General features: G+C 38.8%; 1 protein-coding gene and 1 long non-coding RNA gene across 3 annotated transcripts in view; one reads left to right on the forward strand and one right to left on the reverse strand.

Moving 5' to 3' along the window:
• The window catches only part of Hydin (HYDIN axonemal central pair apparatus protein), a 248,285-nt gene that overhangs the window by 123,531 nt on the left and 104,556 nt on the right, over window positions 1–20,198 (reverse strand). For both annotated transcript variants that reach the window (XM_090357298.1, XM_090357297.1), the window contains 4 exons: window positions 18,589–18,689; window positions 16,026–16,161; window positions 13,210–13,374; window positions 11,246–11,398 (listed from right to left, as the gene is read on the reverse strand). In XM_090357298.1, coding sequence (XP_090213424.1) covers window positions 11,246–11,398; window positions 13,210–13,374; window positions 16,026–16,161; window positions 18,589–18,689 — 555 coding nt within the window. The remainder of the gene's footprint in view (window positions 1–11,245; window positions 11,399–13,209; window positions 13,375–16,025; window positions 16,162–18,588; window positions 18,690–20,198) is intronic.
• On the forward strand, window positions 11,991–19,791 carry LOC150046893 (uncharacterized). Its single transcript, XR_016539542.1, has 4 exons — window positions 11,991–12,118; window positions 15,983–16,150; window positions 18,756–18,816; window positions 19,478–19,791. It is a non-coding gene; the product is annotated as an uncharacterized LOC150046893 (long non-coding RNA).

The raw sequence follows: 20,198 nt of genomic DNA on the forward strand, positions 1-20,198 counted from the left end.
CTTTGGGCTAACCCTCATGTCTAGACTTTGATTTCCTTATTTGTTAAATATGATACTTAAAGATGAAATAAAATGAGTAGCAAGCATCTAGCACCTTGTCTAACACATAATAAATACTCAATAAATGGTAGTAATTAATCATGTTAGTTTCCAAGATGTTAAATCCAATTATATTTTCTCTCTGGTCTACATAATTGATACAGTTAGTTATTTTTCAGATATCTCACCCTCTTCTTCAATTGCTGAAGATTCTGGATAGCTTCTCAATGTCTGGCTCAGTGGTTTTGAGCTTTGTATCATCTTTGAGAAAGTCATGAAATCACTTCCATAAAAAAATCTACATTTACATACATATACCACAGAAACTCCCAAATTTTACATTCAATTTATAGAATTCACTATTTTTCTGTTTGGTTCATACAGGATCATGTTTTATGTTTGGGAATCCATTATTTTATGTGGAGTTTAGTAGGAAACAGTATCTCATTTCTTTTTAAGACATCACCCAGGCCCTCTGCTAATATGGTGTCACACAATCTGGATGAGAATACCAGATGTGTACCTCTGATCTGGATCTAGTTCCGATTCTTCACAAGAAGTTTCCAACTGCCAGTGGCTCATTCCTGTGAAGGGTTAGAAGGCTGAGATCTGAGGATCACGGTTTGAAGTTAGTCTGGGTAGAAAAGTCAGTGAGACTCCAATAAACTCAGAAAAATCCCCAAGTAGCACTGTAGCCCAAATGGCAGAGCACTAGTCTTGAGTACAAAGAGGCTTAAGGACAGGACTCAGGCTTGAGTTCAAGCCCTATAACCGACAAAAACGAAGAAAGAAAGAAAAAGAGAAAGAGAGAAAAAGAAAGAGAAAGGAAGAGAGAGAAAAAGGAAGGAAGGAAGGAAGGAAGGAAAGAAGGAAGGAAGGAAAGAAAGAAAGAAAGAAAGAAAGAAAGAAAGAAAGAAAGAAAGAAAAGGCAAAAAAGAAGTTCCACTTCCCAGGACAGAAGGCCATTCATTCTTCCCAAATGTACCCAGCATCATCACCCTGTAAACATATTCTCATTTTTCCATCTACCTCCTTAGCCTGAAACCTCTATTCTTTTTTGTTTCTTTTTTTGGTGGTTGTGGAGCTTGAACTCTAGGCCTAGGCACTGTCCTGAGCTCTTCAGCTCAAGGCTACCGTCCTACCCCTAGGCCTGGGTGTTGTCCCCGAGGTCTTCAGCTCAAGGCTACTGTCCTACCCCTAAGCCTGGGTGTTGTCCCTGAGCTCTTCAGCTCAAGGCTACCACCCTACTCCTTGAGTCACAGTGCCATATCCAGTTTTCTAATGGTTAACTGGAGATAAGAGACTCCCAGTCTTTAGTGCCTGGGCTGGCTTTGAACCATGATCCTCAAATTTCAGCTTTCTGAGTAGAAAGGATTACAGATGTGAGCCACTGTGCCCAGCTCTGAAACCTCTGTTCTAATGTTGCAACAAGTGATAGAGTTAGTTTGCTTCTGCCTCGCTGTATTGTCACATTGTCTCAATTCTTTTATGAGATTGTGAGCTCTGAAGAGGGAAACTATTCTATTTATGCTTTGTCTCTTTCCCTAGTCAGCATAAGGCCAGAGAATGGGGAATGGGGATAGGCCTCAGAAACAATACTTGTTAGCCAACAGATACATTAATAATGTTTAGCCTTACCATAAAGTCAAGGAATCACTTAAACTTAAAACATTACAAATTTTTCTAGATTTGGCAATACAAAAAACGGGTGGCTAGGATAGGGGAGAGAAAGAATCCTTTAATATTCTGTGGAGGAGAGCAGGACATAAATTGGTAAAAGTTTTTGGAGAGATAATTCATGAAATGGATGAAGATTTCCACTTATATGTTCATGCCATTTGACATAGCAATTGTGTTTCTAGAAATTTAGTCAAAGGAAACACTTAAGGATGTGAGCTGTAATTAAGACACAAGCATTGTTTTACAGCATTAGAAAAATTGGGAACAGTCTGCCAGTAGGGATTAGTCAAATCCACTGTGTTGGAGGAAAATGATGTAATAAAATCAGCCAGTAAAAGTGATATGTATGAGAACAGTTCTTAATAATTCATACTAAATATGATGATAATAAATACTGAGTGAAAACAGCTGGCAATAGAAATAGTTTTTATCCCACAGAGAGATATAGGTAGACTGACTTTATATATGGGCTATCTATCTATCTATCTATCTATCTTATCTATCTGTCTGTTGAGTATAGAATCCAGAGCTTTATACATGCAAGATCAAGGTTCTGCCACTTAGCTATTTTTCTCCAGGTACTCTCTTTCTTTACAGGTCTTTACCCTGCTCTCTTGTGCTTCAGTCTCACTCCTAACTTCTTTTTGAGAAGGTTTTAAGGAAAGCATGAAGACACACAATGAAAAATTCAAACAGATTCAAAGGGAAAATGTCTCTCAGATCCACAAATGGTCACTAGTCACCATCCCTGGAGGAAGCCATTGTTAACCATTTTCTGTGTATCCTTTCAGACATAATCTATGGCTAGAAGAAAACGTATTTGTATATAAACGTTTCCTTCTATAAATAGATGGGATAGACTGTCCCGTGACATTATTTAAACTTGTTAAAATTGTTTATCAAATGTATACATGCACATAATTTCAGAAGTCATGTGGCTTTGTAAAAGGAACACTGAAACATAGTTCTTTGAATTTACTTGCCAGTGGTCATTTACTGCATTTCTGGGCCCTTTACACAGCTGACCACTGTTGGTTTTTTGAGAAATTCTTTCGTTACTTGCTGGTCTATCTCTGTAACCTGCTGCTACATCACTTTTTTAGTTGGACATTATCTAATTACTTCTTCTTATGGAAGGTAATAATGCTTTTATTCTCTCGCTCGGTGTGCCTCTTTCTTCCTTTCCTTTCCCCTTCTCCTCTCCTTTCCTTTCCTTTCCTTTCCCTTCCTGTCCTTTCTTTCCTTTTCTCTCCTCCTTTTCTTTCTTGTGCTGGTCCTGGGGCTTAAACTCAGGGCCTGGGTACTGTCCCTGAGCTTTCTTGGTGCAAAGCTAGTACTCAACTACTTGAGCCCTAGCTCTTCTTCTGGCTTCTTGGTAGTTACTAGGCAAGTACTCTATTGCTGAGCCATGCCAGAATATATAAAGCACATTCTATTTAAGCTTTTGCTATTTTCTAGTCCATTTTTGTTTCTAGCCAGTCCTGTGGCTTGAACTCAGGGGCTGAGCACTGTCCTTAGGCTTTCTCAAGGCTAGCACTCTACCACTCAAGCCACAGCACGACTTCCAGCTTTTTTTTTTTTTTTGCCAGTCCTGGCCTTGAGCTCAGGGCCTGACCACTGTCTTTGGACTTCCTTAAGGCTAGAGCTCTACCACTTGAGCCTCAGTACTTACAGTATTTTTTTTTCTATGTATGTGGTACTGAGGAATCAAACCCAGGTCTTCGTGCATGCTAGGCAAGCACTCTACCACTAGACCAAACTCCTGGCCCCCCAGCTTTTTTCTATGTGGTACCAAAGAATTGAACCTGGGTCTTCATGTATGTTAGGCATGCACTCTACCACTAGGCCAAACTCCTGGCCCTCCTGCCCTTTTATGCCTGGCAATTTGAAAATTGTTAGGCATTTGTAGATACATGCTGCAGAATTTTCTTTCTCCAGTGATATGGTTGCTTCTTGCAAAGCTGTGAAATGATTAGCAATCCTGAATCTCTTTCATCCAGGAAGACACTGGAATGATTTGAGTTAGGATCTGTTCTAGGTTACTTTGTTCCTAGTGTACCAATTTTAGAATCCTAACTCTAAATTTGGGAGTTGTATTAGAATCTATCCTTTTATTTCCTTTGCCTATCCTAACTCCGAATTTTATCACCTTAGTCTGATAAGCTTTTTGAAAGCTACTTTCAACTACTTCTAGAATTATCTGGAGAAGAGACCCTATATGGTTATATATATATATATATATATATATATATATATATATATATATATGTCTGGATGTTCTTTTCTCTGACTTGTCACCAGATGAACTGATCAGTCCCTGATTGCCTTAGATGCATATCTTTATAAATAATTTTAATCGTTATTTTCTTTCCTTTTTTTGCCAGCCCTAGGCTTGAGTTCAGGACCTGAGCACTGTCCTTGGGCTTTTTCTAGGCTAGAGCTCTACCACTTGAGCCTCAGCACCACTTCTGGCTTTTTTCTATGTATGTGGTACAGAAGAAGCAAACCCGGGTCTTCGTGCATGATAGGCAGGCACTCTACCAGTAGGCCAAACTCCCGGCCCGGTTATTTTCTTTTTATTTTAGTAATTTTGTGAATTGCTTACGTGGTAACAGGAATCAAAGCCAGGGTCTCATGCATGCTTGGCAAGTATTTTACCACTAAGCCACATCCCTTGCCCTCAACTTTTCTTAAACATTTTCTCAAGCTGTTCTCTTTGTTTATACAGAGAGATACTTTGAAATGAGATATCTATTTCCTTATTTGTGGAAAAAAGTCTATAAGAATTATAAAGCCAAGTAAGGAGGCAAGTATATGTAATTCACATTGCTTTCAAGTAATATGCAACAATATTTTAGGTTACTAGGTTAGCACCCTGGAATAGAGACCATAAAGTTCCATCTGAAAGTCACTGCCTTCTCAAGACTCAGTAAAAGATAGTTCAATAAAAGGAAACAAGACAACTCCTGAGCACACTGGCATGATTTACACAAAGCTAGGGGACATCTGTACAAATAAATAAGCTCTAAGAAGATGAGAGTCATAAAGCTAATGCACCTAACATTTCCACATAGTAATTTGTTTCCTGACAAATCTGCTTCTTTATAAGATAGCTTCACTGTCAAAACTTTACAGAAACAAGTAAAAGGTGAGGGAAAGGCAGCACTAAAGCCCCCATTTTACAGAGCTCTGCTCTAGATAGATGGGTTTATTTCCAAACCTTAGGACTTCATTCTCATTTCTTTTTTTTTTATTCTTAGGTAAGAAAGAAAAATAAAACACCTTCTTATATAATACTACAAAAATGTCTTTCCAGGAGTCATTAACCCTGGCTCTTTTTGTATGACAAGAAGTAATAATCAAATCTATTATTTATTCAATGCTTACTTTTAATAGGCAGTATATATGGTTGAACATTCTAGGCATAATTATCTTCATTACATTTAGAGAGAAGGAACTAAAGGCTCTAAAAGATTTTTTTTAAACTTTTTTGTGGGACTTTATTTTTTTATTTTTTATTTATTTATTTTTTATTTTTTTTAATATTTTTTATTGTAATTAATAAAAGGGTTACATGATATTTGCCAGATAGAAGGTGCATTAATTCACATACATTGATACCCTTTCACATATCTTGGTACCCATTACTCTCCCCCCCACCCCCCCCCCCCATCTTGGTTTTCCCCCCTTCCCTATCAAATTTCAAATAACCAAATACAAATAAATTCAATACATCAGATAACAAAGTGAGATACTGTAACAATATGAGATACCCAAGGGACAGCAAAGGAGATGAGATATAACATAGTACATTAAGGACAACAATCATTCGTTATATGGCTTTTGTTTCAATATCCTGGAGGTCCTTTCAATTAGCTTCATACTATATGGCCTTACGTATCAAGATTTTGCTCTATTACAGATCTCTGGTAGTAGAGCCCAAGGTTTCTACTGATTATGACAAATGAGGGAAACCACTGAGCCTAAGTTAGGCTCTAAAAGATTAAGTAACTTTCCTGGTTAGTATATAGAGAATTTGAACGCCTGTCTGAATATAGTATCCTTACTCTTGATGGTACAGTATATACCACCTTGGAACTCATACTGTATTACCCTTCATTGAATGACTACAGAGATAAGACAATTGTATATAATACCTGACATATCTGTTCTCAGATAATAATGTCCTTCCTTCCTAGATACACCCTAGTTTATCACTCCAGAGAGACATTTTTCTTCTAAACCATTCAACTTAATATTGTACATAATAATTCCATGCCAACTGACATTTAAAAGTCTATACTCCAAGCCAGGGGTGGTGGCTCACACCTATAATCCTAGCTACTCAGGAGGCTGAAATCTGAGGATCCCGGTTCAAAGCCAGCCCGGGCACTGAAGTCCATGAGACTCTTATCTCCAATTAACTACTAGAAAACCAGAAGTAGTGCTATGGCTCAAGGGGTGAGGTGGTAGCCCTGAGTTGAAGAGCTCAGGGACGGCACCCAGGCCCAGAGTTCAAGCCTCATGACTGAAGAAAAAACTGTATTCCAATTGCCATCATATAGGAAGTTCTACTATCTAATATATGTCTCTTAGGTCTCTCTTGTTTTACTTTTGACAGTGAAGAGGAGATAAAAATGAGGGAGATTATGATGTTCTCCCTTATGGATATATCTTGATGTATTAGTGTTTTACACTATTAATAAACCTGCACATCATGTCATGTAATATATTTCTTGGTTTATTTTGTTCATTGTACAAAACTATTTATTTCATTTTGTACTGGCTTCATGTTGAATTATGACTAACTACCACTAGGGCATGAAATAGGCAAGTAAGTGATTTAGTTGCAATGACAGTGGTGGCCAGCTCTGAAAAGTGACCTGAGTTAGGTCGATGATGGTGCTGGTTTAAGAAAAGAAGTTATAAATTTTCATGCAGGAAGGAAGATAGTATTGGAAGGGAAAAAAATCTCCCACATTTGACCTTAAGAAGACAGTTTTGTCTTAAACTTTTGTGATGACAGGCACTAACTGCATATTGGAATAACAATAGGAAAAACAATTAATTAAAACTAATTAATTAAAATATGGGACAGGCATAATGGAGATAGATAAGATTGTAAGGCATGGGCTGGGAGTTTGGCCCGGTGGTAGAGTGCTTGCCTAGCATGTAACGCACAAAGACCTCGGTTCAATTCCTTGGTACCACATACATAGATAGGCCAGAAGTGGTGCTGTGGCTCAAGTGTTAAGAGTGCTACCCTTGAGAAAGCCCAAGGACAGTGCTCAGGCCCTGAGTTCAAGCCCCAGGACTGGCAAAAAAAAAGTAAAAAAGAAAAAAAGGAGATTGTAAGGTAAGGCATGCAAGAAAAAAAACCCCTAAGACATTTATCATTTATTATTTTTTCTGGATAATTCTCTAGTGCCAAGGGAACCAAATCCCCTTCTTACACTTTGACTTTAGCTTATATTCAAACTAATCATAGTTAGCCAGTAGAGCTGTCACTCTAAATTCTCGGAAGGTGCTGACCCATCATGTTAACTAAGGTCCAATCAATACTTTCCCTTCTCTCACTGTGCTTTATAATCAATTTGGGGTAGGGAATCTGTCTTCTGGGTTTCACAATTAGCTTTGCCAAAGTGAATGAAGGTCTCAGGTGGGGTATAGGATATAAAATTATGAGCTCACAGTTTTTTGTCAATTGCAAACCTTTGCTTCTGGAAGTCTCTGGATGTTACTCAATGACAGCCTCTTGTCACTAAATAGATGACTTGAGATGACTCAGCAAGAATCCTAATCTACTTTGGAATGGCCATGAATTAATTAAAATCATTTAATTAATTAAAATGAATATTTTTTGTGCTAGTTCTCAGGCCCTTTTGTTCTTAAGTAGCTTTTGCCTTTTCTGTTCAATGATGATGTGCTCTTTCACACTTGAGCCACACCTCTACTTCTGTTGTTTTTTTTAATTAGTGAAGATCTTTTGTTTTCTCTCTTTTCTTTTATTATCTTTAAGTAGTTGTACAAAGGAGTTTCCATGTGAAAAGAGTTTATAAGAATACAATATATCTTGATCAATGTCACCCCTTTCAACATCTCATAGTATATATTTCTTTTCTTTTCTTTCCTTTTCTTCTTTTTTCTTTGTGCTTGGTCCTGGGGTTTGAACTCAAAGCCAGGGCTCTGTCACTGAACTTTTGGGTTATCACTCTACTACTTGAGCCACAGTTCCACTTTCCTCTTTTCTGGTGTTTAATTGGAGTCTCACGAACTCTCCTCTCCCAGTTAGCTTCAAACTGTGATCCTCAGATCTCAGCTTCTTGAGTAGCTGGGATTACAGGTGTGAGCCACAGGCACCCAGAATAGATTTGTGTTTTTTTTAAATGCATTTTTAAACTTTTTGCCAGTCCTGGGGCTTGACCTCAGGGACTGGGCACTGTCTTCGGACTTTTTCAAGTCTAGAGCTTTATCACTTGAGCCACAGCACCACTTCCAGCTTTTTCTATGTATATGGCACCAAGGAAATGAATCCAGGTCTTTGAGCATGTGAGGCAAGCACTCTACCACTAGGCCAAACTCCTGGCCCTTAAAATATTTTTATTTTAAGTAGTTGTTTCTGTACTTCATATTAGATGAAGGGGTTCTAAGTATCAGTTTTGAAAGGAAACTCTTCGTTTTGACAGCTATGCCCAAACTTCTCTTTCTGTAAAGTTCAAATTTTCTCTATGTCACTGGTCTTCCCAATATCTTTGTGAAAGGTATTTCCAATTTTCTACCTCCTGACCACTCTGGCTTGGCAAGTTTCTTTTCCAAGAGAGATCTTAATCATGGTGGCTGCCAGGATGGGTGGCCACATGTGAAGCTAAGTAGCAGATGGCTGACCTTAGGGGCCGCATCTGGGGAGGAATGACATTCACTGACAGCCAAGAGAGGAAGGAGAAAGAGAATGACCCCTCTGTCAGGACAGCCAGTAAGAAGAGAGGTCACTTAGCACTTATTACCTGTAGAAAGCTTAGTTAGTACACAAGCAACTATTAGCTGAAATTTTTTCCTAATGTTTGACAATCTCCATGAAGAAACTTTAGTGGGAAGGTTTGATATGGTACATCAGGTTGAAATGCATATCAGTTTCTTCTACAGTAGTTAATTTCCAAGTTAGCATAATTCAATTTCTATAACACCAATATGAATTTACTAGGAAATCTACAAGAATCCTAGATGAAATATGGAAAAAATTTAATTTGCCCCTATGAAAACTACAGTTGAGTAGTTTCATGTTACAACTCAATAAATAGCAGTTTTTCAAGAGCAGATGGAGGAAAAAAAAATCACACCCTACAGTAGATCATTCATATCACACATTTGGAAATTTGGAAGTGACACTTGCTGAGTTAAGAAAACATTCAAGAACTGAAAGATGGAATCATGAAACCTTTGTGGAAAAGAAAAATGTCCTATTTTAACAAGCCAGTTGGGTCATTAAGGACACAGCTTACATTAATTAGTAAGTACTTACAGTACTTACAGTACTTACAGTAATTAGTATGTACTTTCTCTTTTTTCTTTCTTTTTTTTTTTGCCAGTCCTGGGTTTGAACTCAGGACCTGAGCACTGTCCCTGGGCTTCTTTTGATCAAGGCTAGCCCTTTACCACTTGAGTCAAAATGCAGCTTTCAGCCTTTTGTGTTTAGTGGTACTGAGGAATTGAACCCAGGGCTTCCTGCATTCTAGGCAAATACCCTGCGAATAAGCCACATTTTCCCAACCCTACTTTGTTTTCTTGACACATATTAAAATTTGCCATAAAAAATGAAATCTGGAAGCTGGAACATGTGTTGTTGGGAGAGGGACCAAAGAGGAGGCAAACAAATGGAGAGAGGAAGGGTGGGCAAAAGAAGTCATAATATTCAATGTACATGTGCAAAAGTGGAGCTAGGTAAATTGAAGGGATGGCTGAGGTTGCAAGAGATGGAAAAATAGTGAATGAGTGACACTGATCAAGATGCATTGTACACACAAGATGATATATCAAATTGAAACCACTCTGTACAATTAAAGGATAATAAAAAGTAAAAAAAAAAAGAAATTTAAAAATGTGAAGTTTTGGAGACTTTGAGAAGGAAAAGGAGTTGGTGCTATATGTGTATTAAGCTTCCTTGGTTACCTGTCTCTTTCCTTCCTCTGTCATCCACTAAGGCCCTGAGGTGCCTACCCTCAGATGCTGATGCTTTCCCTCTCTACTGTCAATTCTAGGAAACAATAGTTCCTAGACAATGCCTCATTATTTCTATCTAACACATCCTATCCCTCAACTAATTGGGTGAAGACTAGAGAAACTGCGTTCTCTACAGGTCCTTTCTTTAACCATCTGTAGGCAAATTCTTTACACAAGATCTGCAAGGCAAGAGTTATATTGGACGTTGGGTGTGGAAATGGTGGCCTTTATAAGGAAAAAATAAAATGCTAATAAAGATAAATCGTGATAATAATAAGCAGCTGGTAAGTGGGACTAATGTCTGGTCAGCTGTTACAAGTCAGCAGAAAATTATCACTTCATCTTTTTATGAAATAAATTATACTTTATTCTTCAGAATCTACAAATGCTGAATCTAAATATTAACTGTCATTTAAATGTCAACAATTTGGGGACAGTAAGAAGGCTAAGTAAGTTAAAGTTTTATATTTAAATTAAAAAACTCTAAAACTAAGAATACTTTGAATTATTAATTCAGAAATTGCTAGACTGTGTTTTTGTAGTTTAAGAGATTTGCATGTCTAAATGTCATTATAAAGTACACAGAAATGACTCATTAAAAAAATACATTTCTTCTTGTATCTTGTTTTTGTTTTGCTGCTTCCTTTACTTCTTGCTCTTAGAAAATATTATTTTGTATATCATACATCCTTAAAATACTCTAAAAGTAAGAAGAAATAAAAATAGAATAAACGGGACCAGGAGTTTGGCCTAGTGGTAGGGTGCTTGCCTAGCATGCATGAAGACCCAGGTTCAATTCCTTGGTACCACATACTTAGAAAAAGCCAGAAGTGGTGCTGAGGCTCAAGTGGTAGAGTTCTAGCCTTGAGAAAAATCCAAGGACAGTGCTCACACCCTGAGCTCAAGCTCAGGACTGCCAAAAAAAAATAGAATAAACATACTAACAAATTTGTAGCTATGAGAATTCAAATGAAGGGAAATGCTTCCACTTACAGAGATATTTAAGAGTTGTTCTTTAAAGGGCAGGAGACCGGGCTTGGCTACCTTAGGTGGAAGAACTGAATTCTTGGGAAGCTCCTTTTCCTGAGATTATATGAAAGGTATCTGCTTACCAAAAGATATGCACATTGTGTTTCTCAGTTGACAAAACGAGTGTAAGAAGAAATTTGGGGGGAGGATGACAGAGTTTAATGCAGTTTAGCCATACAAATCTCTGCTTTGGGTGCTTACTTTGGATGGTATATTGCATATACCATCCATAAAACAAAGATGTGTTTTCATTATATGTGACAGCCCACAAATTACTCACCATGTATGCCCGAAAAAATGCCGGAATGAAGGACTGGTTGGATAGGCTGAGGATCCTGGTAGAGTCCTTTAAAACATAGATATCACCAAAATCAACTTGATGGGGATGTATATAGATGACTGGGCCTTCTCCAATGCTCTTTATCTGACATACCTGTGTTCCAGGCAAGAGGAAAAAACAGAATCAGTTTAAAATGGTTAGCAGAAGTATAAAATTCTGTGGTCATGGAAATGTGGTCATGGATGGCCATTTAGGCTCAGAACTTTGAATCTAGGCTGGAATTCCTCCCTATGGATAGTCATCTTCCCCTGAGCCCATGCTAAGAGGAGATAAGAGGGCTGCTCTGTCCCATGAAACTCTCCTACCTCAACTATACTCAGAGATGGAGTTCAGGGCTGAGCTTCAGAATCAGATGGGGTTAGGTTTGAGTTTTTGTTCTGTCCCTTTGGTCGTGGCAGTGGTACTGCACACAATTGTACAGTGGGCTGTGAAATCTACTTGGCACTTTGTCTGCCAAAGAAGATGGGCCACTATCTACCCTCCTCATGAGCTCAATCTATAAGGGCATGTGATGGCATCACAGTGAGTGGAGAAGGAGACATGATGTCACATTTTGGGCTTGATCTGCCTTTCTGATGAGGCTCATAAGTCAGACCACTTATATATGGCATCTTATAAGGAAAAATTATACATGGCATCTCATAAGGAAGATTTAAGAGTAAAATCCTATCATTGTGATGGCATCACAGTGAGTGGAGAAGGAGACATGATGTCACATTTTGGGTTGATCTGCCTTTCTGATGAGATTCATAAGTCAGACCACTTACAGATGGCATCTCATAAGGAAGAACTAAGAGTAAAGTCCTATCAGAGGTAGGGAACTGTTTTTCTATACGGAATATTTGGCTTGGATGCTAGTTGGTATCGATGTTTACCTCACTACTTAAAAAGCTCCTAGATTTGGGCCCAGAGTTTGGCCTAGTGGTAGAGTGCTTTGCCTAACATGCACGAAGACCGGGATTCGATTTCTTGGTACCATATACATAGAAAAAAGCCGTAGTGGTGCTGAAGCTCAAGAGGTAGAGCTCTTAACCTTGAGAAAGTCCAAGGACAGTGCTCAGGCCCTGAGCTCAAGCCCAAGACTAGCAAAAAAAAAAAAAAAGCCCCTAGATTTATTGAACGTCTGGTCTTTGTGGTTATCTTGGCAGGATTAGAGCAAATGATTTGAGTTGGCCTTATATGATCAATGGATAAACATTTTGTACTCCTGAAAGCAATGTGAATCACTTCAGACAAATGTAGATTGATATCAGCCAGCTCTAAGTTTACCAAATGTCCAGAAATACAGAGCCTGTAGGACAACCTCCTCTAAGATTCAAGATCCAGTTCAAATTTCCATATCACTTGTTAAGTATACAGATGAAGAAGGGCCAAGTGTGTGTGTGTGTGTGTGTGTGTGTGTGCGCGCGCGCGTGTGTGCGTGCGTGCGTGTGTGTGTGTGTGTGTATGTGTGTGTGTGTGCCTATGAAACTTTTTAATTTTTATTTCTTGTTGGTCATGGAGCTTGAACTCTGAGCCTGGGCGCTGTCCCTGAGCTCTTCAGCTCAAGGCTATCACCCACCCACGAGCTAAGCCCCACTTCCTGTTTTCTAGAGGTTAACAGGAGATGAGTCTCAGTTCCTTTAGTGCCAGGTTGGCTTTGAACAGGCGTGAGCCACCGAGCCCAGCTGAAACTTTTGATACTTGAGTTAGGCTTAAGTCCAATTGCTATAAAATTCTACTACCTTTAGTGTCTCTGCAAATAGATTCCTGACATATCATGGTATTTTATCACTGTAGAATAAAAATGTAAAACTACAAATAACTGGAGGATATATGAATATGATATGTTCCTGAAGGAACTCTAGAAATATTTGATAAAAAGCATGGTGATTTCAATTGTGGTTCTGACAATTGTTTCTTACCAGTGGGGGGTCCTGGCTCCCAAAGATGGAGATGTAAACCTTAGACATGTGTTCTCCAACGGCCTGGGTCTCCAGGGTCAGTGGTATGTGTACAGTGCTATGTGGGGAGATGACCCCACAGGGGCTAGGGCTGGAAAGCAGCACAGTTGGCGAGTTCTCATAAACCTGGAGAAAGACAAGCCAAGATTAAGAATGCCATTCAAGGCAAGGAACTATCATATTCATTTATCTTAAAAGTAGGAGTTGTTCTTAGTTCATGGGAGGTCTTTAAAAATGCCTCCTTTTTAAGAAAGTCCATGGTGATTAATACTTGACTTAGCCAGAAAAGTTCAGTCAAGTGGTGGCCAGTCAAAGTACCCATCACAGCAATTTGCAGAAAGGATCCACCACATGAATGAGAGTAGGCAAGCAGCCTTTCATACCAAGTTCTTAACCTGGTCCCACTCACATTGTGCTTCCTTCCCCATCACCTTGTCCCTCTGTATTCTATTAGCAGAGGCTGTATATCACACTTTCCTAAGCATAGGTTGCTCCATCCTACCTCCAATCCTATGTACTCTGGTTCTTCTTCTTAGAATGCTGATCCCTTCAATCTACCAGATAATCCTTCATGGACTTTCTCCAGCTCAAGAGTGGGGATTTTTGCCTCTGCCCTTGGGGAGTAAACTGTGAGGTCCTTTCCCACAGCAGGCAGATAGCACTGTAATTATCTGTGTATGTTTACTGCATGGCTAGAGAGTTGTTAGTGCATAGCCCAGCTTCTGCTTTCTAACAGTCCAGTTTTGAGTCCCCAAGCTTATACTTGGTTTATTTTTTTTCACCTGAGGAGTGATGACTGAATGGATGAGTGAGTACCTCAGACACCTAGTCTCCAGCATCTTACATGGATCCCTCATGTAACAACAACAGATGAAGTTTTTAAAATCCCAAAGTCCGAGAACAATGGAAGGGGTGGCATTGATCAAAAAGTGACACTGTACTTATTATCTGAATTATGGAATTGAATCCCCTTGGTACAACTACTTAAAAAAATATCCCCAAATCAATGACGTTTGAGTAATTCTGAGAAACACTTCTAAGAACTTTAGCTCATTGGGAGAATGACAGAGCATGCGGAGCCCATTCCTATCTTTCTGATCTGGCCCAGCATGGCCCAATCACATTCTGCCTCCTGTGCACCTGGTGCCTGAGACAAATGAAAAAAACAGCAATATTAATGCTTTCTTTATGAGCTCTTGGTATTTTGCTTCTAATGGGGTTTTAAATTAATTTTGACCTTTTAGAATATTGCACAAAATATTATGTATCTTTTACAAAAAGATTGTATTAGCATCTAGTAGTTACCCAAAGTGGGGATTTTGTTGTGGTATTTCCATGCATGCAAAGTATCCTGATCAACTTTGGCCCCTGTTATTCTCCCTCATATATCACTTACCTCAAAACAACTTCAATAGGTTCCATTGTTCTATTTACATACATGCCTATAAAGTAACCTGACCATATTCACTCTCTGAGTGTCCAGCTTCCCCTAAAATTCTACTCTCAAGTCAAGCTCGTTTCATGACCTCAGTGGAGACTCTGCCCTTGAGTTCTTGAGATGCCAGTGTACCTAGCATGGCCAGCCTGTCCTGTGGAGCATCTATGTGTTAGGCCTGTCTTAAAGCTGGACTCTTGGTTTCTGCTTCTGTTTCAGAGAGTCCCACATAACAATTCTAACTTTCTTTTTACCTAAGTGCCTTTTCATTAGAGACAAGAAGCCATTTTATCCTAACTAAACCTTCTCTATTGCAGGTTAAACGTGAGATGGCTCCCCTTATGACTTACATTTGGAGATGACATGAGTCATATTCTGGTTACTCCAAACATGACACATTTTCAAGTTCCCATTAGAAAATGTATTTCCCATTAAAGCTGCATTTCTCTGATGCATCTTAAACCTTCCTTGGTTTTCTAGGCCTCTTAAACTCTTTTTTTTTTTTTTTTTTTTTTTTTTTTTTTGTCAGTCGTGGGTTTGAGCTCAGGACCTGAGCGCTGTCCTTGAATTTTCTCAAGATTAGAGCTCTACTACTTGAGCCTCAGCACCATTTCTGGCTTTTTTCTATGTATGTGGTACTGAGGAATCAAACCCAGGTCTTCGTGCATGCTAGGCAAGCACTCTACCATTAGGCCAAACTCCCGGCCCTCTTAAGCTCTTTTAACTCATATTGAACATGATGCCATATAAAGGTCCTATTGATTTTTGCATATGTGTATATTGGAGTACTGTACTTATATAGTATATCATTATTAAGCCTCCATGATTTTAGATTTATCCATATGTGAACTGCTTAGTCACCCACTCAGACAGTTGTGGAGGCATATGGAAGAATACATTTCATAAGACATTAAAAGACAATCCCTCCTTTCTCTTCCTGTATTACTGCTAGGATTTCTGGTCCAACAAGTCCATTTATAAATACTGTATTACTCTATCTTGGTGATTCTGTTCAAATCACAGCCATGGGCATACATGAAAACTCCCAGCTCACTTCCCATGCTTGGTTAATTCACAATTATTTGCAGGTTCACTTTTGCATTCTGGCTTAACTGACACTTTTTCTTCTTTATCAAGGGTAATTTCCCTGGGAAATTAACAACTGTTTATACCTGCAGCTGCTCACTCATGCAGATGGCAATCCAGCCCTATGCCTAGTTAAAAGGGTTAAAAATCAGAATTACATAAGGTCATGTGTTCAGAAGTGTGACTCTTCAGAACACTTTTTTTTTTTTTTAGGAAGGAATCCAATGGGAGAATACCAAAGGAGAAATTCACTCACCTGAGGCAGGACCTCATAACATCCTGGGAGGTCATCGTTATTGACAAGCTGGATCATCTTCTCATAGGAGTACTTTAAGAAGCAGCGCTCAAAGTTTACCTCTGTATCAACCAGTTGGAGGGCAGGTACGACACATCTGCTCAAAGGAGCCCATCAAATAATTCAAAATAGAGATGTTGTTTACATATAGAAAACAAAGAGTCCTTACCGGCATATATTTGTCACTGTCATATGGTAGTTTTTCTCTAATAACTATATTAATCATGTTTACCTCTTCTCTCCTGACAACTTTTTTAGTCCCCAGTCACTATGTTTTTTTTCTAGTCAGAAAAGAAGTACCAGCAGAACTCCTTGAACAGCTGTCTGTGGTGGATAATGACTAACATTTCCACTGTTTTTCAGTTTGGTCTTCCTCCAGCCATGGGCCTCATGATGCAAGTTCCTTGGGCTTGTGGGTCTATTTCTATGAATGGGGTGAATACCACCAGTACAGGGTCCTAACTAGCTTGCTTTGGCCAGGTAGAAAGTCACCCAAGGACTACCGACAGATCACACCATCTAAATAATAGTATTAATTCTAATCCCTGTGCAGAACAATTATTTTGAGTAGGTAGGCTTGGGCAGCTGCTCAGTCTAGAACTGGTGCTGTGACAGTGGGTCTGATATGAAGGGGATTCGGTAGGGGAGAGGAGAGTTGTGTTCAGTGATGAGAGAAGATGGAGTCCCATGTTGCCAGTTAGTTAATTATTAGGTGAGTTGGATTTTTATTTTGTGTCTGTAGTTCTCAGTATCTAACCTGCTCTATGCCATTGTCACGGCATGCAGTGCAATGGTGAAGAGTTGCAACTTCTAAATTACACAGTACTAGGTTCAATGCTGACCTCACAAAGGACAACCTTTGCTCCTTTGGGCAAGTGGTACTCTCTCTCAGGGTCCTACTTCTCTCATAGGTAAACTGAAAGTTATTCTAGGGATTGATTGGCATTAATATGCTTTTTAGGGTGGCAGGGTGTGAATGTGGGTATGACCCAGCAATATCTAAATGTACAGTGAGAGGAAGTGGACCTCGAGTGAGGGCATGTCTTGCTGAGAGAGTGACTTTGGGGTGCAAATCCTCAAAGCAACACTTCAGTTGAAAGTCAGTGAGCAGTGCTTGCAGATAAGACCATAATATGGTAATAACATGAAAGGACTTGCTTTAACTTGAAGCCTGCTATTGAACACAGGATGACTATCCATTTTTAGCTAGAATAGCAATTGTCACATTGACCCCAATGCCTTCCTCAAAGCTAATCTTTTGTTGCCTGAAACCCTGTGGCTGAGAACCATAATCATAGAGCATGCTTTAGTAGGAAATGCATAGTCCAGGTAGACCTTTATCATTATTACTTTTTGATCCAGGATTTCCCACTGATAGTTATAGAAAAAGGAGCTTATAGCATATTGAAATAAGCACACATAGAAAAGGAGTCCAAGACCAGAGTAAAAGGAAAACTTGACTATAGAATGAACAAGATCAGAGGAGTTTTGCTCTTTTTAATCAAATGAAAAAAGAGTTAGGTCTTGAAGAAATGTAAGTAGGTCTAGGAAATACAGATTTGAGTTCTTTGGGGTTGTTACATGTTTTTTTTTATCCAAGCCCAAGAATCATGAGAGACCTGAATTCTAGAAATTCACATATTAGCCTCACTAGTTTTCCCGAGTCATTTTTACTTTTCCTGTGCCCAGCATTTCATTCATATATTTCAAATTTGGATATGGACACTGTTCGCTCTGGGAAGAGTGTGGCTCTGTGATTTTTATTTAGGATTATTTCATCATTAGCAGGTGACCACACCCCTCTCCCTATCACTACTTCCCTCACCACCACCTTTAGAGAGATAGTAACTAGATTAGGGAGATAAAAATCAATGAATAGTTGAGCCAGTAGTTTATCCTGACTCTAGAGCCACTTGTTGACTCCTTAAGAAAAGAAACAGAATTTGATGATGGTTCTGAGGAGTTTGTATTGTAAGATGTGAATCTCATTCGGGAGGACCCACTCATAGTCTGCCATTCAAGTTACAGAGACACAGTTCTTGGAACAGGGATATATTGGCTAAATGGTTCTTTTACTGAAGGACTGAGGGCAGTATCTTCATGCTGTGTGACTCTGGAGTATTATCTTGAAAGATAAAAAGAAAAACCAGCATTTCATCTCTTCTTCCTGCCAAAACTTACATATTTTAGAGATTCATCAGGGAGCACTACACATATGCATGTGTGCATGCCACACACACACACACACACACACACACACACACACACACACACACACACACACACACACACACACACACACCACATACCTTCTTACTGTTACCTAAGGAGTTTTTCTAAATATTTACGGTCCTAAAGCTTTGTCCTTTGAATATCTAATTTAGTTTTCTTTCCCAGAAAGGCAGAATGCTCTGGCTAGCAGGTGAGCAGCCTGCTGGGAAGTAGCCGAACACAGATCTGGGAGGTGGGGGTAGAGGGGCATTCCTGGAGAGATTTCCAGAAAAGAGGAACAGATGAGGGCTACCTGGCTGTAATGAGGAGTGCCAGCACTTCTTCTCCAACACCCTCCACATCTACCACCAATGCCAACTCATATTTCTGCACAGTGTTGGAGCATAAGGTCACCTGGAAAAGAAAAGGTAAGGAGTTGTTCTTTTAAAAGGCCAACTCTCTCTCTCTCTCTCTGAACAGGAAAGAGAGGAACAAAGGTGAGACCAAAGCTCATGAGTGCAGTTTTCCAAGTGTTTTATAGGTATGTACATAATGCCATTTTAGTTAAACACATTACTACATGGTGGGATCTGGGCATACTGAGGGTTATCATAGGCAAGGATAAAAACCAAGCGACTTTAGCAAATAAGTTTGTTCATTTCTGAAGGTTCTTTTTTTTTAAAATCATAGACGCTATGTTTCCACACAAAGAGAAAATGGACATGAAGCCTGAGCAATACCAAGCAAACTTTATTACAATTTAATTTTTCCTCATACCTCAGGGCAATATGAGTGATGAAAATTCAATATACTGATAAAATACTGCAGTGAAATTTCTCTTACATCAAAACAAATGAAAATAATTATATGGGATCCAGAAACTGTCATTAGAAATCAGTCTTACATTACCTAAATTGTTCCCTTCCCTATATTTATTATTAGAACAGAAAACAGGAAGTTCCAAAGTAAAGTCCATCTGAGGACATTGTCTGACCAGAACATTTTAACCTATGGTTTTATTTGCTGCTGTCAAGCTTTATGTTTAGACTTTGGAAAGCCTTGTTCCAACTTTTAATTGCTTTAAAATGATTTGTACTAGAAGAGGTACTTGTTAGTCTAGAACACAGCTGCTGGCATTTGTTAAAGCTTTTCTCCCTATAAATTATGTATCAGGTACTAATTAAAATTTTTTTTGGTTGCAGAGGGAATCACTTGGATGCAAATTTGAGTCCACGTAGACCTGGCTGAAGTGCATATCAGGAGGGGAAATTATAGCTTGGAGAAAGCTTTTTGAAATATGCAAGAAAGTAAAGTAGAGATGAAGTCACTGATTTGGAAAGAAAATCTGTTGGACTTGAAGAAAATCAGAGACTTGTAGTGTGACTAGAACATCTTGTTTATGTATCAGGACTGTGGTTAGAAGGAAGAAGGGCAAATGTTTCTGGCAAAAGCTGCTAAACAGATAGCATGTCTTTAAAAATCCTTCCTGGGCTATCTGGAAAGACAGAAGGAAAAATAGATAACGTGTAAGCTGAACATTATTAAGTAAAAAAGAAATAAATGGATTGCAGTAGCACTTTTTTTTTAAAAAAGTGACAGCAATCTTGACAAGATGAAGTGGTAGGAAAAAACCATGGAAGAGACTAAGGATGAATAGATTCAAGATAAGATATTGAGAAGCTTTTGAAACAAATAGGGATAAGACAACAGCTGGATGACCTCCTCAGTGGTAACAACTGAAAACTACCAACCTTAGCTATGAAGTCTTACCATTTCTCTTTCCCAGAAAGTATGACATTTCAATTTAGTAATTCTCAGTATTACTAGACTTCACTGAAGAAGTAAGATAAATCCTCAGTTAACTGTGAAATCATTTTGCTATTGGACACAGACCATAACATGGCAATGTGTGTCTTGATTTCT

Source organism: Megascapheus bottae, chromosome 24, assembly GCF_031878675.1.
Source record: "Megascapheus bottae isolate mThoBot1 chromosome 24, mThoBot2.hap1, whole genome shotgun sequence".
NCBI classification, from domain to species: Eukaryota; Metazoa; Chordata; class Mammalia; order Rodentia; family Geomyidae; genus Megascapheus; species Megascapheus bottae.